We start from the raw sequence: 24,579 nt of genomic DNA on the forward strand, positions 1-24,579 counted from the left end.
GTCTGCCTATCAAAGTCCTGTGGAGCAGCTGATTTTTAGGCTACAATGTTGTGTATTAGAGTGGGGCTGGAACAAAAGCCTGCACTCCCAATAGCTTTCCTGGAGAATCGTTGGCCACCCTTAATATAAAATATTGCAACATTACAACCAAATACTTTTGTCTTTATATAATTATTCCCTCATTCAATGAATCAGGGATACAATTGATAAGGTAAGCTACTTTAAAGCAAGGTAGCTAACTAAGGCATGTTTATCTATAACCTTACAAGGCAAAATATTCATGCACAGAATGGAAACTATTTGCCAATTAGGCTATTCTTAGAAGAAAGTTATTGGAATTACATAGTCTACTGTTTAATAAGTGGAATACCTGCTTTAAAATAACTGTGTCAGATTTATTTCTCAACAGTGCTGGTGGAAAGGCAACAATGAGTCAATAACATTAATTCTTAGGCCTATAGCTAAAACGTTAACTAGCAAGACAGCTTGTAGCATGGCTAGTTATGGTTTAAATTGTCTATTTAGTTAGTCTATCATTATTGTACAGGCTACCTAATGCTGAAATATCTCTCAATGAAGGGTAGACCTATTTCTGATCATGGCTCATATGTAGATTTTTAGGTGATTGATAATATATTTAAAAAGGAAAACACAATAATACAATTCCATGACTTTTCCACAATTTTCATGACCGTAAGAACCCTCATTTGACAACTTGGAATAGCGCATTCTGAGCATTTAGGCTGGCACATTCTCAATCTGCGCATTCTCAAACTCCAGCAGTCTACTGCCATGCATACACCGAATTCACAGACTAGTGTCAAATAAGCTTGAACAAAGCATAATCAGGATATGAATGCACACTCTCCATTGCTATTCAATGCAGATCTGACCTTAATTCCACTTCGATCAACCTTTTTTTTGCTGTTGTGTGTGAATCTGGGCAGGTGATAGGCCACTTTGTTTTATAAAGGAGATGAGATGCCGGTATGGCGCTCCAGACAGCTCCGACCCAAGTCAAGCACTGATAATGACAAGAGGCGGGGAGTGTGTTGTGAGCCTCCAATCAAGATGATTTGCACATTTTCATTGTCATTGGTGTTATATTGGCTTAGTCATGATGATAAGGAGATTTATATTTAACATTGAGCTTCAACCAATGGATGCCATAGTCGCGCCAACCGGCACGACTATAATAGTATTTGTAATGAAAACTTTCCTGTCAGCAGCTGAGTGAACATTTGTAATTGCACAGCAGTCTGTAGGTATTGGGGTCTGGCCCGTGTCTCTACAGTTAGCATTCTGTGAAGACCTCTCGCAGACAGCACATGCGCTTGCACCATCGCGCGCTTGTTGATTTTGTTCACCCACACCAGACGCAATTAGGACACGCAGGTTGAAATATCAAAACAAACTCTGAACCAACTATATTAATTTGGGGACAGGTCGAAAAGCATTAAACACGTATGGCAATTTAGCTAGCTAGCTTGCTGTTGCTAGCTAATTTGTCCTGGTATATAAACACTTACTGAGGTAGGGCATGCCTGAAGCACTTGCCCTGAGTCTGAGAGGAGAAAACGTGTTTGGGGAAACTTTAAAAAGGTAGAAATGAAAATGAAACCTGAAGATCTAACTTCATATTGCATAGTCATACTCTTGATGGTGAGGAGGTTTGGTTTCATGACCACGGTAAGGGCCACACTGAACCATTGGACATAGCCATCTGGTTAAAGAGCTTTCTCAATACAAAGCCAACAGCTGCAAGGGAGTCTGGGGACTATAATTGTCTTCCTCACAGGCAGCCCAGCTCACATAAATCTAGCTCTCAGTTTCTCTCCTCTGACTTAGTGATGCTCATTACCAATGCTGTTATGACAGCTTCCTCCACACTGATACTGGCTAGCACCGCTCTTCTGGTGATTCTCAGCAGCAATTCCCCATCACCTCCTCCTCTCCTCCAGAGAGATGGAAGCTATAATACTCTTCTCCTCAGGAGAGATGGAGGCTATAAAACTCCTCTCCTCCAGAGAGATGAAGACTATAACATTCCTTTCCTCTAGAGAGATGGAGGCTCTAACACTCCTCCAGGAGATGGAGGCTGTAACACTCCTCCAGAGAGATGGAGGCTATAACACTCGTCCAGAGAGATGGAGGCTGTAACACTCCTCCAGAGAGATGGGGGCTGTAACACTCCTCCAGAGAGCTGGAGGCTATAACACTCCTCCAGAGAGATGGAGGCTGTAACACTCTTCCAAAGAGATGGAGGCTATAACACTCCTCCAGAGAGATGGAGGCTGTAACACTCCTCCAGAGAGATGGAGGCTATAACACTCCTCCAGAGAGATGGAGGCTGTAACACTCCTCCAGGAGATGGAGGCTGTAACACTACTCCAAAGAGATGAAGGCTGTAACACTCCTCCAGAGAGATGGAGGCTGTAACACTCTTCCAAAGAGATGGAGATAATAACACTCCTCCAGAGAGATGATGGCTATAACACTCCTCCAGAGAGATGGAGGCTGTAACACTCCTCCAAAGAGATGGAGGCTGTAACACTCCTCCAGAGAGATGGAGGCTGTAACACTCCTCCAGAGAGATGGAGGCTGTAACACTCCTCCAGAGAGATGGAGGCTATAACACTCCTCCAGAGAGATGATGGCTATAACACTCCTCCAGAGAGATGGATGCTGTAACACTCCTCCAGAGAGATGGAGGCTGTAACACTCCTCCAAAGAGATGGAGGCTATAACACTCCTCCAGGAGATGGAGGCTGTAACACTCCTCCAGAGAGATGGAGGCTATAACACTCCTCCAGAGAGATGGGGGCTGTAACACTCCTCCAAAGAGATGGAGGCTGTAACACTCCTCCAAAGAGATGGAGGCTGTAACACTCCTCCAAAGAGATGGAGGCTATAACACTCCTCCAGAGAGATGAAGTCTATAACACTCCTCTCCTCTAGAGAGATGGAGGCTCTAACACTCCTCCAGGAGATGGAGGCTGTAACACTCCTCCAGAGAGATGGAGGCTATAACACTCGTCCAGAGAGATGGAGGCTGTAACACTCCTCCAGAGAGATGGGGGCTGTAACACTCCTCCAGAGAGCTGGAGGCTATAACACCCCTCCAGAGAGATGGAGTCTGTAACACTCTTCCAAAGAGATGGAGGCTATAACACTCCTCCAGAGAGATGGAGGCTGTAACACTCCTCCAGAGAGATGGAGGCTATAACACTCCTCCAGAGAGATGGAGGCTGTAACACTCCTCCAGGAGATGGAGGCTGTAACACTACTCCAAAGAGATGAAGGCTGTAACACTCCTCCAGAGAGATGGAGGCTGTAACACTCCTCCAAAGAGATGGAGGCTATAACACTCCTCCAGAGAGATGATGGCTATAACACTCCTCCAGAGAGATGGAGGCTGTAACACTCCTCCAAAGAGATGGAGGCTGTAACACTCCTCCTGAGAGATGGAGGCTGTAACACTCCTCCAGAGAGATGGAGGCTGTAACACTCCTCCAGAGAGATGGAGGCTGTAACACTCCTCCAGAGAGATGGAGGCTATAACACTCCTCCAGAGAGATGATGGCTATAACACTCCTCCAGAGAGATGATGGCTATAACACTCCTCCAGAGAGATGGAGGCTGTAACACTCCTCCAGAGAGATGGAGGCTGTAACACTCCTCCAAAGAGATGGAGGCTATAACACTCCTCCAGGAGATGGAGGCTGTAACACTCCTCCAGAGAGATGGAGGCTATAACACTCCTCCAGAGAGATGGGGGCTGTAACACTCCTCCAAAGAGATGGAGACTGTAACACTCCTCCAAAGAGATGGAGGCTGTAACACTCCTCCAAAGAGATGGAGGCTATAACACTCCTCCAGAGAGATGGAGGCTATAACACTCCTCCAAAGAGATGGAGGCTGTAACACTCCTCCAAAGAGATGGAGGCTGTAACACTCCTCCAGGAGATGGAGGCTGTAACACTCCTCCAGAGAGATGGAGGCTGTAACACTCCTCCAAAGAGATGGAGGCTGTAACACTCCTTTGAGGAGCTCCATGTTTTACTCCAGTCCCAGTAACATTGCCCCAGCGGCACATCATCGGGGTCATCATGCCAAGCAAGCCTCCCCTCTCAGGTAACACTGTTTCCATACAATAACAGCAATGGGATGACAAGGGGGACTCTTTATCCCTCAGCCTAACAAGCCACAGCCATAATGCAATCTTTATTCAAATGTGGGGTCTGTCCAAAGTTTTGACAGCTGGGTGAAGTAGGGTGTAGAGATGCAGTGTATTGCAGGAAATGCCTACAGTGATTATCTAATAGCTCACACCAGCCTCCATCATATTGCAGGAGATGTCATAATGATGTGAATACTGCTGGTGTAATCCAGCCTGCTTCACACACAAACACACAATGCCTGTTCATTCCATCTCCTATCACTTCTATTGCAGGGTCTTCATAGAAAGTACTAATAATGTGGTAACAAGTTATTTTGCTAATATTGAAACACTGAACATGGTACTGTGGTACAGTGCAGACACTAGAGCCAATACATAGCACGTGTCTGACAATATCTCACTGTGATGTGTCTGTAGAGTACATGGACCACAGACTGATTGATATGATAGATCAGTCTAGGCAAATCCAAAAGGGAGAGTTGATACTTCAAGAGACTTTCTCATCAGAAAGAGAGAAGAACCCCATGCCTGATATTTAATAGATCATAGCAAAGAGCACGACTCAAACACCATCATTAAGTTTGCAGACGACACAACCTGATCACCGACAATGATGAGACAGCCTACAGGGAGGAGGTCAGAGACCTGTCTGTGTGGTGCCAGGATTACAACCTATCCCTCAACGTGATCAAGACAAAGGAGATGATTGTGGACTACAGGAAAAGGAGGACTGAGCACGCCCCCCATTCTCATCAATAGGGCTGTAGTGGAGCAGGTTGAGAGTTTCAAGCTCCTTGGTGTCCACATCACCAACAAACTATCACGGTCCAAACACACCAAGACAGTCGTGAAGAGGTCATAACAAAGCCTATTCCTCCTCAGGAGACTGAAAAGATTTGGCATGAGTTCTCAGATCCTCAAAAAGTTATACAGCTGCACCATCGAGAACATCCTGACTGGTTACATCACTGCATGGTATGGCAACAGCTCGGCCTCCGACTGCAAGGCACTACAGAGGGAAGTGCGTTCGGCCCAGTACATCACTGGGGCCAAGCTTCCAGCCTTCCAGAACCTCTATACCAGGCAGTATCAAAGGACGGCCCTAAAAATGGTCAAAGACTCCAGCCACGCTAGTCACAGACTGTTCTCTCTGCTACCGCACGGTAAGCGGTACTGGAGCACCTAGGTGCAAAAGGCTTCTTATCAGCTTCACAGCTTCAACCCCCAAGCCATAAGACTCCTGAACTGCTAATCAAATGGCTACCTGGACTATTTGCATTGTACCAACACACCCCCTCTTTTACACTGCTGCTACTCTCTATTTATTGTCTATGCATAGTCACTTTAACTCTACCTACATCTACATATTACCTCAATTACCTCGAATGACCTTTGCCCCCGCACATTGACTCTGTACCGGTACCCCCTGTATAGAGCCTTGCTACTGTTATTTTACTGCTGCTCTTTAATTACTTGTTATTTTTATTTGTAATTTTTTACTTAACACTTATTTTTCTTAAAACTGCATTGTTGGTTAAAAGCTTGTAAGTAAGCATTTCACTGTAACGTCTACACCTGTTGTATTCGGCGCATATGACAAATAAGATTTGATTTGATTTGATTAGATGCTCGTGTGTATTGATGAGTAGAGAGGGAAATGTAATATCGCTCGCTGCGTTCACTCGCGTGCCTAACAACATGTGCTGGGCTTTGCTGCCATGGAGTCTTCACAAACTACATAATGTCTGATCAACTGGGATTTATCTCAAGTTTTGGGAGGCTGCACGTGCAGTGGCCTGTTTAGTACAGTACTGTATTGTATGTTATCCTCAACCACCACCAGCCATCAGCAGACTCACCAGTGTCTCCATTTCCTGTGCCCTTACTTACCTTTGGCCCCTGACCGGGCAGACTGGTTAGTTTGGCCCCTTGTTAATATAGGACCGGGCAGACTGGTTAGTTTGGCCCCTTGTTAATATAGGACCAGGCTGACTGGTTAGTTTGGCCCCTTGTTAATATAGGACCAGTCTGACTGGTTAGTTTGGCCCCTTGTTAATATAGGACCAGACTGACTGGTTAGTTTGGCCCCTTGTTAATATAGGACCAGGCTGACTGGTTAGTTTGGCCCCTTGTTAATATAGGACCAGTCTGACTGGTTATTTTGGCCCCTTGTTAATATAGGACCAGTCTGACTGGTTAGTTTGGCCCCTTGTTAATATAGGACCAGACTGACTGGTTAGTTTGGCCCCTTGTTATTAAAGGACCAGACTGACTGGTTAGTTTGGCCCCTTGTTAATATAGGGCCAGGCTGACTGGTTAGTTTGGCCCCTTGTTAATATAGGACCAGTCTGACTGGTTAGTTTGGCCCCTTGTTAATATAGGACCAGGCTGACTGGTTAGTTTGGCCCCTTGTTATTAAAGGACCAGACTGACTGGTTAGTTTGGCCCCTTGTTAATATAGGACCAGGCTGACTGGTTAGTTTGGCCCCTTGTTAATATAGGACCAGTCTGACTGGTTAGTTTGGCCCCTTGTTAATATAGGACCAGTCTGACTGGTTAGTTTGGCCCCTTGTTAATATAGGACCAGACTGACTGGTTAGTTTGGCCCCTTCTTATTAAAGGACCAGACTGACTGGTTAGTTTGGCCCCTTGTTAATATAGGACCAGGCTGACTGGTTAGTTTGGCCCCTTGTTAATATAGGACCAGTCTGACTGGTTAGTTTGGCCCCTTGTTAATATAGGACCAGGCTGACTGGTTAGTTTGGCCCCTTGTTAATATAGGACTAGGCTGACTGGTTAGTTTGGCCCCTTGTTAATATAGGACCAGGCTGACTGGTTAGTTTGGCCCCTTGTTATTAAAGGACCAGACTGACTGGTTAGTTTGGCCCCTTGTTAATATAGGACCAGTCTGACTGGTTAGTTTGGCCCCTTGTTAATATAGGACCAGTCTGACTGGTTAGTTTGGCCCCTTGTTAATATAGGATCAGTCTGACTGGTTAGTTTGGCCCCTTGTTAATATAGGACCAGGCTGACTGGTTAGTTTGGCCCCTTGTTATTAAAGGACCAGACTGACTGGTTAGTTTGGCCCCTTGTTAATATAGGACCAGGCTGACTGGTTAGTTTGGCCCCTTGTTAATATAGGACCAGTCTGACTGGTTAGTTTGGCCCCTTGTTTATATAGGACCAGTCTGACTGGTTAGTTTGGCCCCTTGTTATTATAGGACCAGTCTGACTGGTTAGTTTGGCCCCTTGTTAATATAGGACCAGGCTGACTGGTTAGTTTGGCCCCTTGTTAATATAGGACTAGGCTGACTGGTTAGTTTGGCCCCTTGTTATTAAAGGACCAGACTGACTGGTTAGTTTGGCCCCTTTGTTAATATAGGACCAGGCTGACTGGTTAGTTTGGCCCCTTGTTATTAAAGGACCAGACTGACTGGTTAGTTTGGCCCCTTGTTATTAAAGGACCAGACTGACTGGTTAGTTTGGCCCCTTGTTAATATAGGACCAGGCTGACTGGTTAGTTTGGCCCCTTGTTATTAAAGGACCAGACTGACTGGTTAGTTTGGCCCCTTGTTAATATAGGACCAGGCTGACTGGTTAGTTTGGCCCCTTGTTATTAAAGGACCAGACTGACTGGTTAGTTTGGCCCCTTGTTAATATAGGACCAGGCTGACTGGTTAGTTTGGCCCCTTGTTATTAAAGGACCAGACTGACTGGTTAGTTTGGCTTGGAGCAGAAGTTGAATCAGAGGATCAGGTACACAAATAGTCTGTATTTATTTAACAGTGCAGATGATGATGAAACTGGATACAGAGGTTATCAACAAAATATACAAATGCAGGGAAATCATGGTGAAACACTTAACTCGCACAGCTGAGTAGATGCATATATTCTGACAGAGTTCTGTAATAAGCAGCACCCCTGAATGATAAAAATATCTGCCCTAACCTAGCATAAACCATTAACACCTAGAACAGGTATTAGTATTTTCAATAGACAGTGTTAACACACCTCGAATGCAATACTATTGCTCAATTGACATACAGTGAGGGAAAAAAGTATTTGATCCCCTGCGGATTTTGTACGTTTGCCCACTGACAAAGAAATGATCAGTCTATAATTTTAATGGTAGGTTTATTTGAACAGTGAGAGACAGAATAACAACAAAATAATCCAGAAAAACGCATGTCAAAAATGTTATGAATTGATTTGCATTTTAATGAGGGAAATAAGTATTTGACCCCTTCTCAATCAGAAAGATTTCTGGCTCCCAGGTGTCTTTTATACAGGTAATGAGCTGAGATTAGGAGCACACTCTTAAAGGGAGTGCTCTTAATCTCAGTTTGTTACCTGTATAAAATACACCTGTCCACAGAAGCAATCAATCAATCAGATTCCAAACTCTCCACCATGGCCAAGACCAAAGAGCTCTCCAAGGATGTCAGGGACAAGATTGTAGACCTACACAAGGCTGGAATGGGCTACAAGACCATCACCAAGCAGCTTGGTGAGAAGGTGACAAGTTGGTGTGATTATTCGCAAATGGAAGAAACACAAAATAACTGTCAATCTCCCTCGGCCTGGGGCTCCATGCAAGATCTCACCTCGTGGAGTTGCAATGATCATGAGAACGGTGAGGAATCAGCCCAGAACTACACGGGAGGATCTTGTCAATGATCTCAAGGCAGCTGGGACCATAGTCACCAAGAAAACAATTGGTAACACACTACGCCGTGAAGGACTGAAATCCTGCAGCGCCCACAAGGTCCCCCTGCTCAAGAAAGCACATATACATGCCAGTCTGAAGTTTGCCAATGAACATCTGAATGATTCAGAGGACAACTGGGTGAAAGTGTTGTGGTCAGATGAGACCAAAATGGAGCTCTTTGGCATCAACTCAACTCACCATGTTTGGAGGAGGAGGAATGCTGCCTATGACCCCAAGAAAACCATCCCCACCGTCAAACATGGAGGTGGAAACATTATGCTTTGGGGGTGTTTTTCTGCTAAGGGGACAGGACAACTTCACCGCATCAAAGGGACGATGGACGGGGCCATGTACCGTCAAATCTTGGGTGAGAACCTCCTTCCCTCAGCCAGGGCATTGAAAATGGGTCGTGAATGGGTATTCCAGCATGACAATGACCCAAAACACACGGCCAAGGCAACAAAGGAGTGGCTGAAGAAGAAGCACATTAAGGTCCTGGAGTGGCCTAGCCAGTCTCCAGACCTTAATCCCATAGAAAATCTGTGGAGGGAGCTGAAGGTTCGAGTTGCCAAACGTCATCCTCGAAACCTTAATGACTTGGAGAAGATCTGCAAAGAGGAGTGGGACAAAATCCCTCTTGAGATGTGTGCAAACCCGGTGGCCAACTACAAGAAATGTCTGACCTCTGTGATTGCCAACAAGGGTTTTGCCACCAAGTACTAAGTCATTTTTTGCAGAGCGGTCAAATACTTATTTCCCTCATTAAAATGCAAATCAATTTATAACATTTTTGACATGCGTTTTTCAGGATTGTTTTGTTGTTATTCTATCTCTCACTGTTCAAATAAACCTACCATTAAAATTATAGAATGATGATTTCTTTGTCAGTGGCCAAACATACAAAATCAGCAGGGGATCAAATACTTTTTTTCCCTCACTGTAACAATGATCAACAATGAACATGTTACTGAATATAAATAGGGGATTTACGATAAACAATGAAAACATTAACCGGAAAACGAATGATAAACATAAAAAAACATGATAATGATAACCAGACTCATTTGTTCTTTCAATGTTACAATACACAATGTTTTACAGGACTAGCGATACAGGACTAGCGATAACATAGTTATGGCAGCAAACAAGTTAGGAACAAACTTTGCAGCAAAACACTGAGTTAATGTGGGGAGAAATGGAGAGAAATGCTGGGCATGAGTCACGTCGATAGCTCACTGGCACAATCTTTGCTTTCAAGCCCTCCTTCCCAGTCAGTCCATTTAGTCCAGTAGATATAGCGATGCCATCATATTCGCAACCAATAGGCATATGGAAAATGAATGCTGACCCTGAGATCCTGTGTTGGGAGAAGATGAGCCAGTCGTGACAAAAGTGCCCTGAGACAGCAAGTCTCCCCAAGTTTATTTATCATGGATGGATGGATTGCTGTGCTTCTTATTGTTAGCGTGGCAGGAGCCGGGTGCTGGTTTGTTCCAAATTCACTCTGACAATTTTGCAATGCTCCTTGACTAACCCCACACATGATTATGCAGCTGAAATGCAAAGGGCTCTTGAGCTCTAATTTTGTCAAATGTTGTTTTAATGGAGAATATTGTTAATCATTTTCATTAACTCATAAGTCAATAAACTTTCTTATGAGGAGTCAGGACTAGGCTAAGTTACTGAGGATGTTAAAAACCTGAAGTAGTCAATATATGGGGTCATATTTCTTATCTTGTTTTTCTATTAAACTTGTTGATGATGCAATATATCTACAGTACACAGATGTACAGTACACATATCATAGTGCTAACGTTGCTTCTAGAGGCAGTTTGAAACTCGGTAGTGAGTGTTGCAACCGAGGACATACGATTTTTTACGCGCTACACGCATCAGCGCTCGGCAGTTACAATTGACTGGGGCAGCTCTAGCAGGGCAGAAATTTGACGAACTGACTTGTTGGAAAGGTGCCATACAATGACGGTGCTGCGTTGAAAGTCACCGAGCTCTTCAGTAAGGCCATTCTACTGCCAAAGTTTGTCTATGGAGATTGAATGGCTGTGTGCTCGATTTTATACACCTGTCAGCAACGGGTGTGGCTGAAATAGCCAAATCTACAAATTTTAAGGGGTGTCCACATACTTTTGTATATCTAATATATTTACACACATATTTTGCTTAAACCTTGTTTTACAATGCAGTGCAGACAGCTTTTAGGCAAAGCCGTCTATTTGACTACATTTGATGAGAATGCATAATGCCAAGGGATGGTCTGAAACTTTAGGCTCTTGCTACTGAAATCAAAACATGCTTTTTTATTTGGACATGGTGGAATTTTTTATGCAGGTTTGCAGTAGTACTACGCCGTTGCAGACAACATTGAAAACCAATATTAATGTATTGCTAAAATAAATGTTTTGAGGGTCACAGAGAGGACTATAATTCTGTCAAAGTGTCATGGTCGCAGGCCACAAAAGACACAACTCATGTCGAGTTAACTTGAATGATTCTCCCCTGGTTCATACACACTCTCTCCTCCCACTCTCTTCTTCCTCTCTCTTTCCCCTCTCCTCTCTCTCTCCCTCTCACTCCTCCCTCTCTCCCTCTCTCTCCTCCCTGAACCACTTAGTCACCCTTTACCTGACATGATCCCTCTGCTTTTAAGTTAACATCATCTAATATTGAAAGTGATCTGAAAGGTAATGGGAAGATCTTTGAACACTTTTAGTCAAATGGCAGTTTTGTTCTAGAGTTAACATCCTGATCCCTGGGCCCCAGTAATCTATATGCCTCTCTCTCTCTCTCTCTCTCTCTCTCTCTCTCTCTCTCTCTCTCTCTCTCTCTCTCTCTCTCTCTCTCTCACCTCCAGGACTATACATTGACTATGTATTTCCAGCAAGCTTGGCGAGACAAGCGGTTATCCTACTCGGAGATTCCCCTCAATCTCACCCTGGATAACCGGGTAGCGGATCAGCTGTGGGTCCCAGACACCTACTTCCTAAATGACAAGAAGTCTTTTGTCCATGGTGTCACAGTGAAAAACAGAATGATTCGACTCCATCCAGATGGAACCGTGCTCTATAGCCTAAGGTAATGTTTGTAATGTTTCATAATACATTTTTTTTTAAATGACTTGACATTACTTATCTGAATATCTGATATCTGAAATGAATTTAGGGATATGGCTTTTCTATCTTCCACCCCAGTATGTAACAAAACCATGTACAAAATCACACCAATAACAAGCCTAACTCTATCCAATGAAGGCAACCTAGTGAGCTGGTTGACTTAGTCATCGATCATAGTCATCCGTCTAACTAGCCAACCGTATGAGAGCGTATGGTCCATATCCTTGACTTTTCCCCAGATTCATGAAATGAAATCAAATCAAATTTATTTATATAGCCCTTCGTACATCAGCTGATATCTCAAAGTGCTGTACAGAAACCCAGCCTAAAACCCCAAACAGCAAGCAATGCATGTGAAAGAAGCACGGTGGCTAGGAAAAACTCCCTAGGAAAAACTCCCTAGAAAGGCCAAAAACCTAGGAAGATACCTAGAGAGGAACCAGGCTATGAGGGGTGGCCAGTCCTCTTCTGGCTTTCCGGGTGGATATTATAACAGAACATGGTCAAGATGTTAAAATGTTCATAAATGACCGGCATGGTCAAATAATAATAATCATAGTAGTTGTCGAGGGTGCAACAAGCACGTCCGGTGAACAGGTCAGGGTTCCATAGCCGCAGGCAGAACAGTTGAAACTGGAGCAGCAGCACGGCCAGGTGGACTGGGGACAGCAAGGAGTCATCATGCCAGGTAGTCCTGAGGCATGGTTCTAGGGCTCAGGTCCTCCGAGAGAAAGAAAGAAAGAGAGAAAGAGAGAATTAGAGAGAGCATATTTAAATTCACACAGGACACCGGATAAGACAAGAGAAATACTCCAGATGTAACAGACTGACCCTAGCCCCCCGACACATAAACTACTGCAGCATAAATACTGGAGGCTGAGACAGGAGGGATCAGAAGACACTGTGGCCCCATCCGATGATACCCCCGGACAGGGCCAAACAGGCAGGATATAACCCCACCCACTTTGCCAAAGCACAGCCCCCACACCACTAGAGGGATGTCTCCAACCACCAACTTACCGTCCTAAGACAAGGCCGAGTATAGCCCACAAAGATCCCCGCCACGGCACAACCCAATTCATCTTAACAAATTACAGGATTCTCTAGACAACAGCATCTGTCAACTGAAAAGCCTGTTTGAGGGTTGGTCAGATTGGATGTGGATGTCAGATTGTTGGGTGGTCCGCTGTATCTCTAGCTTTCACCCCCCCCCCCCCCCCGCCCTCACACACACAAACAACACACACCTATACGTACTCCCACCCCCCGCACTATGATCACAAGAGGGAACTGCAAACCTTGTCCTCTACTATCCTATATCTCATCTTACTTCCTGATTACATGCAGCACTACTACTAAAGCTATCAGGTATCAAGTTAAGACCCAAGTACAGACTGTGTGATGTAAAAATGTTTATTGTAACAGGGGCAGGCAAACGACAGGTCAAGGCAGGCAGGGGTTGATAAACCAGAGTAGGAGCAAAGGTACAGGACGGCAGGCAAGCTCAGGCAGAGTGGTCAGACGGGCGGGTACAGGGTCAGCACAGGCAAGGGTCAAAAACCAGGAGGACAAGAAAAGAGAGGCTGGGGAAAGACAGGAGCGGACAGGACAAACGTTGGTAAACTTGACAAACTGGCACAGACAGACAGAAAACATAGGTATAAAAACCCAGAGGATAAGTGGAGAAGATGGGCGACACCTGGAGGGGTGGAGACAAGCACAACGACAGGTGAAACAGATCAGGGCATGACAGTACCCCCCCCCCCTCCACGCCTGGGTGGATACCTGGTTGACTGGGGTGCCGGTGGTGAAAGTCGGCGATGAGGGCTGGGTCCAAGATGTCTTTAGTGGGAACCCAGCACCTCTCCTCCGGGCCATAACCCTCCAGGTCAACCAGGTACTGAAAACCACTGCCCCATGGTTGAACCTTCAGGAGGCATCTCACCGTGTACGGTGGCTGGCCATCGATGACACGGGGGGAGAGATGGGCCTAGAAACAGAAGACAAGGGACAGTCAGACATGGTTTGACTGTAGACACAGAAGAGGTAGGAAAAATACGGAGGGTACGGGGCAACAGAGGACAAACAGCGGAGGGTCTAATGATCTTGGCGCAGGGGAGAAAGGTTTTGTCTTCCGGGGGTGTAGCCGCGGCACTATAGTGGCGTGCCAGTGCCTCAGGCTTGACCTTCTTGGATACCGGTCGGTGCTGCGGAAGCGAAGTGGCTCAGGCCTTACTGAAACCTTCCTGGAGGTCCTGGTTCTCTTCTGAGCAGGCGGAGAGGTCCCGGGCAATTTCCAAGTCCCCAGGAAGACGACCCGGGGCAGGCAGAGCTGACTTCAGGCAATGGGTGTGGCAGGATGGGCTCCAGCCCACGATGGCACCAGTAGCCCAGTCATTGGAGGGATTATGTCGCTGGAGCCAAGACAATCCCAATACCACGGGAACCTGCGGAGACTCAACCAGCAGGAATTGGATCGTCTCGCTGTGGTTCCCTGATACGTGTAGGTTGACGGGGGTGGTCTGGTGGGTGACCCAGCCTATAGAGTGCCCGTCCAGTGCTCTAACACCCATGGGAATTGAGAGGGGTTGAGTAAGGATGCCCAGCTCGGACACCAGAGACGTCCGTGAGACTTACATCGGCCCCCGAGTCGATGAGTACCTGGAGAGACTTGCACTGGTTGCCCCACAGCAGGGTGGCATGGAGAGGGGGAAGAGTAAGGGGAGAAGAACAATTATCTTTATGACCCATCCCTCCAACGAATGAGCTAGGTCCCTTGAAGGGACAAGTAGACACAAAATGACCGGCCATACTGCAATACAGACAACTCTGGGTCTCAAGTCTGCGTATGCGTTCGGCTTGAGATAGCCTAGCCCTGACGAGCTAGGCTGTCTCCAGCCGAGACCGCCCAGCCCCATCCCTCAGCTTTTTACCAAAACAGGGGTGGGGAGCATGCTTTGTTATTGTTTCAACTGCTCACTGCCTCTTTAATTGGAATCTTAATTGGATTCAGTAAGTCTAGTGTTTCCTGATCGCTGATGCAGCCACTGTGCACAAATATTCCACATTTTCAAATTGGCCAAACTAATTTATTCGCCATTGAGCTGCCAATTCGCCTGCAGAGTGATTACAAAGCGAACACCACAGGCTTTTGTGCTCCAGTGTGTTTTCATGAGGCACCTTTTGTTGACATTCAGAGACAGTGTTTTTGCTACCAATATAACTTGCAGCCTGGATTGATATTGAAAATTGAAATTCACTCCTTCAAAGGAATTTATATAGCTCCAACTCAACAATAAAGATGCTCATTGAGTTTTCAAAGGAAAGTCATTGAAAAGAGAAAACAACAGAATTTGCAAAGTTAAGGAAGGTGCCTTTCTGTAAGTTTGTACAAGCTTCGATCGGCTACAGTACAGTCTGTGGTTTTGAACATGATTGCTCTTTGTTCAAGTAGTTGTTGTCTGAGTCACTGCAGAGGAGCACAAAACAAAAGAAGTATAGAGAGAAAATATGGAGAATTGATAGTACTGCTAGCACTGCATGTGCCCAGCACCGGAGGTGACTTGAGGTAAAATAGAACTCTCTCTCACTCCTTAGAAGATGACAGAATGCACAGTGAAAATGTTAAGCGTTTTCATCTATATTCTTCGTAGCTGTCTATTTATCACCACAAACTGATGCTTGCACTAAGACCGCACTCAATGAGCCATAAGCAATCAGGAAAACTCTCATCCAGAGGTGTTGCTTCTAGTGGCCGGGGACTTTAGTGCAAGAAAACTTAAATCCGTTTTACCTCATTTTTACCAGCATCTTAAATATGCAACCAGAGGGAAAACAACTCTAGACCACCTTCACTCCACTCACAGAGATGCTTACAAAGCTCTCCCTTGCCCTCCATTTGGCAAATTTGACCATAATTCTATCCTACTGATTCCTGCTTACAAGCAAATATTTAAGCAGGAAGCACCAGTGACTCGGTCAATAAAAAAGTGGTCATTTGAAGCAAATGCTAAGCTACAGGACTGTTTTGCTAGCACAGACTGGAATATGTTCCGGGATTTTTTATTTATTTAAACTTTATTTCACCTTTATTTGACCAGGTAGGCCAGTTGAGAACACGTTCTCATTTACAACTGCGACCTGGCCATGATAAAGAAAAGCAGTGAGACAAAAACAACAACACATGCGATAAACAAACGTACAGTCAATAACACAATAGAAAAATCTATGTACAGTGTGTGCACATGTAGTACGATTAGGGAGGTAAGGCAATAAATAGGCCATAGAGGCGAAATAATTACAATTTAGCATTAACACTGGAGTGATAGATGTGCAGATGATGATGTGCAAGTAGAGATATTGGGGTGCAAAAGAGCAAAAGCAAAAGTGCTATTTACAGATGGGCTGGGTAAAGGTACAGCTATTTACAGGTACAGTAAGCTACTCTGACAGCTGATGCTTAAAGTTAGAGAGGGAGATATACGTCTCCAGCTTCAGTGATTTTTGCAATTCATTCCAGTCATTGGCAGCAGAGAACTGGAAGGAAAGGCGGCCAAAGGAGGTGTTGTCTTTGGGGATGACCAGTGAAATATGCATAAACAAACGTACAGTCAATAACACAACAGAAAAATCTATGTACAGTGTGTGAAAATGAGGTAAGATAAGGGAGGTAAGGCAATAAAATAGGCCATAGTGGCAAAGTAATTAGAGAGACCTGACTGTGTGGTGCAAGGACAACAACCTCTCCCTCAACGTGATCAAGACAAAGGACAAATGAAAAGGAGGACCGAGCACACCCCCAGAGTTTCAAGTTCCTTGGCGTCCACATCACCAACAAACTAACATGGTCCAAGCACACCAAGACAGTCGTGAAGAGTGCACGACAAAACCTATTCCCCCTCAGGAGACTGAAAAGATTTTGCAAAAGGTTCTACAGCTGCACCATCGAGAGCATCCTGTCTAGTTGCATCACTGCCTGGTATGGCAACTGCTCGGCCTCCGACCGCAAGGCACTACAGAGGGTAGTGCTTATGGCCCAGTACATCACTGGGGCCAAGCTTCCTGCCATCCAGGACCTCTATACCAGGTGGATTGCTTCAGCCACCCTAGTCATAGACTGTTCTCTCTGCTACCGCACGGCAAGCGGTACCAGAGGGCCAAGTCTAGGTCCAACAGGCTTCTAAACAGTTTATATCCCCAATCCATATGACTCCTGAACATCTAATCTAATGGCTACCCAGACTATTTGCATTCCCTCCCCCTATTTTACGCTGATGCTACTCTGGTATTATCTATTCATAGCCACTTGAATAACTCAACCTACATGTACATATTACCTCAATTACCTCGGCTAACCGGTGACCCCGCACATTGACTCTGTACCGGTACTCCCTGTACATAGCCTCGCTTTTGTTATTTACTGCTGCTCTTTAATTATTTGTTACTTTTATTTCTTAATTTTTGGGGGGTAATTTTCTTAAGACTGCATTGTTGGTTAAGGGCTTGTAAGTAAGCTTTTCACTGTAAGGTCTACACCTTTTGTATTCGGCGCGTTTGTGAAATAACATTTGATTTGATTTCAGAATTTATGTTGTTCTTTCATAAACAGATGTTACAGGTGTAGGATCTTAATTTGACCGTCCTGTTGCAGGAGCACTTTCCTGTATTGCAGGAAATGTAAAACTTGTAGTGTATTTGAGTTTTAAAAAGGTGTCAGAAGTTTGTAATTTCAACTTTGAACTTTCAGACTACAAAAATGTCCATTAATTATATTCCACATAACAATTCACATGTCCTGTTGCTGCAGGATTTTCGCTCAAATTAGATCCTATATCTGTAATAATGATGCTTTGGCATTGGACAGGTTTGTGTTATCTATCCATGAGAAATAACATTAACCCATGTCACAAACAGTCATCAGAACAGACCAGCAGTAGGAAACCCAAGGTGACCACACACAATGACCTCAATATCGTGTGAAAATATGTCCAGGGGAGACGTGCTGACGCCTGTGTGTGAAACTAGAACAGACAGCAGTAGAAGTAGGCTGATGGGACGTGTGGATGGATCTGTTTGTTCTCTCTCTCCTTCCCCTACGGCCCTGGTCCCTCGTCCTCCTTGAGGCCTCTGCTCTGACCTCAAACTTCTGAAGCTCCAGTGAGGTTCTGGATCCTAGTGAGATCCCACACTGTACACTGAGTACACTGAGCCTGTGCCAGTGTCCCATCGCGCCATCTGGCATTTGAGGTCACAGTAGGTGGACAGCCATATGGGGCTCAGTTGGCACCGCTTGTAGTCAGTAACCAGCCGGCAACCGCAGGGTGCATGTGACGTGTCTAGTGCAGTAGTGCCTAGGTAGAGGTTAGTTGTATGGCTTACCAGTTGCTTGCGTGCTCTTACTTACAGCTCGCTGCCGCCGGCTAGCCCTTGCGATGAATTGGGGAGCAGCTTCATGCACAAGTCTCCCCTTGCCGGTACAAAGCCTCTCAATGACCAAGACTCCTGTTGGGCCTCCTCGCGGCGGCACATGTTAACTGCTTGTCTTAAAACTCCAGGCTAACTGGCAGGGGATCTCGGAGCAGCAGTTGGCCCCAGGGATGCATCTGTGTGGACATGTCCTAGTAGCCGTCAACCACTGTCCTGCTGCCTTGTGGGTTAGTCTGGTACGACAAAGGCTAGGGAAGCACACCCTAAGAGAAAAGCAGCGTGCAGGCGGCGCGCGGTTGGCAGACACTGACAGAATGGTGTTCCGGCAGCCTCTTGCAGCTGTGGAAGATACTGGTCATCCTGGGTTTCCCCCCTTTCAACTGGAATTTCACCTTCCTGCAGTGAAGTAGTGCTGTTGGGTATTGCGCACCCTCAGCGACACTTTAAATAACTTATTTTGAGCGGGTATCCACTTCTGACCTCGGTGAAACCATCAACCGGAAACCGGACTAAAGTCTGGCTGAGTTGGGGTGTCTGGTGATGGGGCAGGAGTGAATGCACGGGGAGCCCTTAATCAGACCGCTGCAAGCCAGCGGCACAGGGCTATGATTGGACTCTACAGTCACCAAAGGATTCATCGTTAACTCAGAAGTGGAAGTCATCATCGAATGCAATGGACTACCATAAGCAAGTCAGTAACCAAGCAACCGAGGGTTTTGTTGGAAACGTGAAAATGCTACTTAAAATTAATACCTAAAACAAATATTCACAGAGACACACAAAACATTCACGTGCACACACACACACACACGCACGCACGCACGCACGCACGCACACACACACACACACACACACACACACACACACACACACACACACACACACACACACACACACATACACACACACAGACACACACACACACCACTGGCCTACCACTGTACTGTATGTGTACACATTCCTTTGTAGACTGTGCCAAAGGCGCTTGCTTAAGTTCTACCCCATTGAATCAATCTTGACACAGAGATCAGAAAGTTTCTGGCAAGTAACCGGCAATTTGCTCCTTGGTTAAACACTTGGAAGTCAGAAACTTTCCGAAGATGCATCAAAGGGAAATTACTGCTGACAAAGACAGGGTGACCGCAGGCGGAAAGAGAACATCCATCTCGACCTTGGAGGCTTTAAGGAACATGCCCACTCCTGGGTGCAAAACGTCTGGAGGGTGTAATTTGAAACAGCAAGCAATATTTCTTTTTTTCCATTTCTTCATTGATATTAACTGGCTTTGTGACAAGACTCTCTGTGTTATGCGAGAGTTTGGCCTGTTACAGGTCCAATGCAGCTGTTTTTATCTCAATATCTCTTGGTAAGAATTAAGTAAGTACCTTACAGTGATTGTTGTCTATTAAAATTACAAAAATGAAACAAAAATAGCTTCTTTGCAAAAAGCAATTTCTCAAGCAACAATTTTTAGCTGGGACTGTCTGGGAGTGGTCGAGTGGGGAGGGGGAAATCGTTATTGTCAGAGAGGTTTAGAACTCTCTTGGTTATTGGTCTATTATCTCATTTACCACCTGGTGATGTCACCAGGCAGGTCAAAACTCCATCCCACCAAAACAGGCTGAAACAGCACTTACACTAAAAGAGCATTATCATCATTTTCACAAATTCATAGTATTATTCCATGCTCATATGTTGGAAATACAGTATATATAAAACACAGGAAATCATGTTTTTGACTGCACTGGGCCTTTACCTTCTACTGCACCTACAGAAACAGAGCTTCAATGTACTGTCTGAGATAGTACATCTGAGATATCTGAGATATCTACTGCAGCCCTCATCCTCCACATACAACACCCATTCTGCCAGTCACATTCTGTTAAAGGTGCCCAAAGCACACACATCCCTGGGTCGCTCCTCTTTTCAGTTCGCTGCAGCTAGCGACAGGAAGAGCTGCAACAAACACTCAAATTGGACAGTTTTATCTCAATCTCTTCATTCAAAGACTCAATCATGGACACTCTTACTGACAGTTGTGGCTGCTTTGATGTATTGTTGTCTCTACCTTCTTGCCCGTTGTGCTGTTGTCTGTGCCTAATAATGTTTGTACCATGTTTTGTGCTGCTACCATGTTATGTTGCTCCATGCTGTGTTGTCGTCACACCCTGACCATAGAGAGCCCTCGGGGTTCTCTATGGTGTTTTAGGTCAGGGCGTGACTGGGGGGGTTTCTAGGTATTGTGTTTCTATGTGTGTGTGTGTGTGTGTGTATGGTTCCCAATTGGAGGCAGCTGAGAATCGTTACCTCTAATTGGGGACCATACTTAATGTTTCCTTTTTCCTACCTGCGATGTCGGATATTGTTTTTGTATGAGTGTCTATGTACGCTACATTTTTCACGATCGTTATTTCTTTGTTGTTTTGGAAGTTTCACTATTATTAAAATGTGGAACTCTACTCACGCTGCGCCTTGGTCCAATTATTTATACGACGGTCGTGACAGTTGTCATGTGTTGCTGCCTTGCTATGTTGTTGTCTTAGGTCTCTCTTGTCGTGGTGTGTGTTTTGTCCTATATTTATATTTTATACATTTTTTATATTAAATCCCAGCCCCCGTCCCCGCAGGAGGCCTTTTGCTTTTTGGTAGGCCGCCATTGGTAATAAGAATTTGTTCTTAACTGACTTGCCTAGTTCAATAAAGGTTAAATAAAACATAAAAAAATGTAAAAGAAAACACAGAAATACAACCCCAATCTGTATGTGGCCTCAAATCAGTGCCATACTCCCTCCTGTAAGCTTCTGTTTACCATATCTATTTTCTCTAGTGTTGTAGATCAGTGCTACATTATCTAAGAGACATAAACAAAGGCGAAGACAGGCGAAGTGACATCAGATGGACAGGCGAAGTGACATCAGATGGACAGGCGAAGTGACATCAGATGGATAGGCGAAGTGACATCAGATGGACAGGCGAAGTGACATCAGATGGACAGGCGAAGTGACATCAGATGGACAGGCGAAGTGACATCAGATGGACAGGCGAAGTGACATCAGATGGACAGGCGAAGTGACATCAGATGGAGAATCTGCAGGCCTGGTTTTCTGTTTCCCTGATGGGAGATTATCTGATGGGACACTCCACTGCCTGATGATCTGTTTCACAGAACCCCAATCCCTCTCACTGTGTAGTCCAGTGTGTGCATAGGTACGATACAGTACAGTAGGTGTTCAGTGTATTGAGATGAGATGTTTTGCTCATCACAGGTACCATAAAGTGACATTCTGCAGCATGTAAATGTTACACTTGAAACCCTTGATCATGTGATGATGCAGGTTTGACAGCCGATTACTCATGCAAAAGTATTTTCGCTTTGCTACCACTGTGAGAGCATCAATCAACCATTCTTTGGTCTGCTTTCATGATCTCAAATAAGTTGCCTGTTATCTCTCTGGTAGAGAAGGATGGTGATGATGAATATTGTGTTCACTAAAATGTGCTATTCTAAAGAACACGACTATAAGTGTGCCCCCTGAATGTGCTCAAGAACATCATATAATTCGATGGTAATACATATTTAATTCGTGGCAAATTAGCTAATAATAACCTGCTCGCTACCGCCAACTGTGTAGCTACCTGAAATAGGGTATGAGAGAATACACGTCATTCTGATTAATGGGAAATATGAAGAAAAGGCCCAAGTGCACCCAGATGGCCCAGATACTGGTACTTGAAATCAACTAGTGGTTGACCACGATACCAACTTATAGTAGATTCTTGGCCCAGATCTCCAGACTGTGATTCTTGGCCCAGATCTCCAGACTGTGATTCTTGGCCCAGATCTCCAGACTGTGATTCTTGGCCCAGATCTCCAGACTGTGATTCTTGGCCCAGATCTCCAGACTGTGATTCTTGGTCCAGATCTCCAGACTGTGATTCTTGGCCCAGATCTCCAGACTGTGATTCTTGGCCCAGATCTCCAGACTGTGATTCTTGGCCCAGATCTCCAGACTGTGTTTAGAGATGGAGGGTGTTGTACCCAGTGCTCACTCCTGTGGTGGAGCAGAGCTGAAGGATGCATCGACCTTGCCTCGGCTCGGCTGCAGTCTAGGGACAGTGGTGGGTGATATAAAGGGACAAGTGTGAAGGAGGCAGGGAGGAGGTGATTATCTCTCCCTTGTACCACAGAGGATTGGGCTCCAAGTTGAGCCTCTCCGCTGGCCGGGATGTATCAGTGTCGTCAGGTGGGCTTAGACGATTACCCATGGTGCCGTGCAGGCTGGCAGCACCCACTGTGGGAATCCACCTTCTCTTCTCACGCATGACCACAGCCAGAGAGAGTGACTCCCATCTATCAACCCCTTCTGTTCCTGCTTCTGCCTGATGAATACGCTGACCTTATCTATTCACTCATGGCTGGTATTACAGTGTAGGACTCGGACCAGTTCCAGTATGATGAAGACTGCCCTACCCTCTGTGTGGATGATTGACTTTGTTCCGGCCAGAAGTTTCTCCTGACCACCAACCTGATCAAGAACAACTCTGCTCCCTAGTTATAAGCAGAGTAATCATTCTGTCTTACTTACAGAGTGTAGAATCATGCTCTTGTTGCTGATGGAAATGGTATTGGTGTAATCTCTGGCAGGCCTCTTGTACAAATATAAAATGTCCCCTGTGTTGGCACTAAATAACTAATTTTGAAAACAACCAAATGATAATTTAAACATACAATATATTCAGTATTTGAGTCTGAATTTCACAAACTAGAGCTCTCCCAGGATTTCTGAACCAGTTGCAACAGGGCAGAGTGTTCCCCTTTAAGCCCCCCAGTATACAGAGACAGAGAGTCATTTGCTTTTAAGGCGCCCTGTCCCCCTCGGGTCACACAAGACCTTGCATAAATGTTTGACAAGTCTCCAAAGTTACCATTTGAATACATTTCTCAAAGTATTCTACTCAGTCTGGGTAGACTAAGGCGGCCAAGTATTCAGAACCCTAAAAGCCAATTAAATATGCGTTCAGAGCGCATTGTGTTTTCTAAAAGAACATCACAGTAGGTCAGACATTTGGCTTACAAGTAGGAGTGTGTACAAACACAAACACAGACTGTGGAAAATGTGAGTTTGTTTATGTGATCAGAGTCAGCAGACTAGAGTGCTTAACATCTCAGCGGGCAAAACTGGTTGAAAAATGACCTCATTATAAGAAACTAGTTGAAATGACTGGTCACCCCAGATGGACTGAAGATTTTAATCTACACACTTATAGATCTTTTTTTCACCCACTCTGCTCAGAGTGGGTGAAAACCCGCTTTGGTGATGAAATTTCACTGCCTTATGTTATAAAATATATTTTCCAAGACAAATAGGATTATTCATGTTCTGAATTGTTCAAAAGCATATCCAAAAAGTCAGATTTCGTGACCTAATAAATCCGTTAATAAGCACTGGGCTCTGTTGACAGAACGGTGCCGCTTTTTCGCAGCAATGTTTGAGATTTCATGTGAGGTGTTCGTCTTCAAAGTTATTTCTGCATGTCGCAAAAAGCTAAATTAGCATGACAAGAGCTGAATTGAATGTAAAAGGCTTTGAAAATAAAAAGCTTGCTGTACGCTCAGTGCTCCATTGAAATTTCACAGAGATACCCTTGTTTTTGTGAGAAGCCTTCTAAAAGGAACAGGAAATTCGCATTAATATGAAAAGTGTATACTAAAATGTCATGTCTCAAAATCTATCGTACCTTTTTATTGTTTTATGTCCTGTGGATTCGAAAAAAAAGATGAGTTCAACGGGAAAGTGAGCCTGTCACAAAGCCTTTATTCTCGCACAGCATCCAGCCTAGCTGACGTGATGCTGTACAACTTGCTTACTTTAGTCACCATTTTTGCCATCCTGCAAGGGTAAAAAACCCAATCACTTTTAAGACCAATTATGAGACATGACGTTTGGACCATTGGTTTACTTAGAGAATTATCTACACAATTAACATATTATTTTACCCATTGGCCAAAATATGTTTTTTTGATTGGACACCCTTCTTTATGCCTACCAGTATTTACCCTCTAAAAGAATTATAGTGCTCAGGTTTAATGGCAGTTTGGCAGCTGGGGCCTATAACTAGATCCATTCTACACCTTT

At 44.9% G+C, this 24,579-nt stretch overlaps 1 protein-coding gene across 1 annotated transcript in view; it reads left to right on the top strand.

Annotated features, from left to right (window-relative positions):
- Positions 1-24,579, top strand: part of LOC115153995 (gamma-aminobutyric acid receptor subunit beta-2) — a 110,440-nt gene that overhangs the window by 35,902 nt on the left and 49,959 nt on the right. The window contains exon 4 of the mRNA XM_029699741.1: positions 11,758-11,978. Within this exon, the coding sequence (XP_029555601.1) occupies positions 11,758-11,978 (221 nt within the window). The remainder of the gene's footprint in view (positions 1-11,757; positions 11,979-24,579) is intronic.

This window comes from Salmo trutta, chromosome 19 (assembly GCF_901001165.1).
Source record: "Salmo trutta chromosome 19, fSalTru1.1, whole genome shotgun sequence".
NCBI classification, from domain to species: domain Eukaryota; kingdom Metazoa; phylum Chordata; class Actinopteri; order Salmoniformes; family Salmonidae; genus Salmo; species Salmo trutta.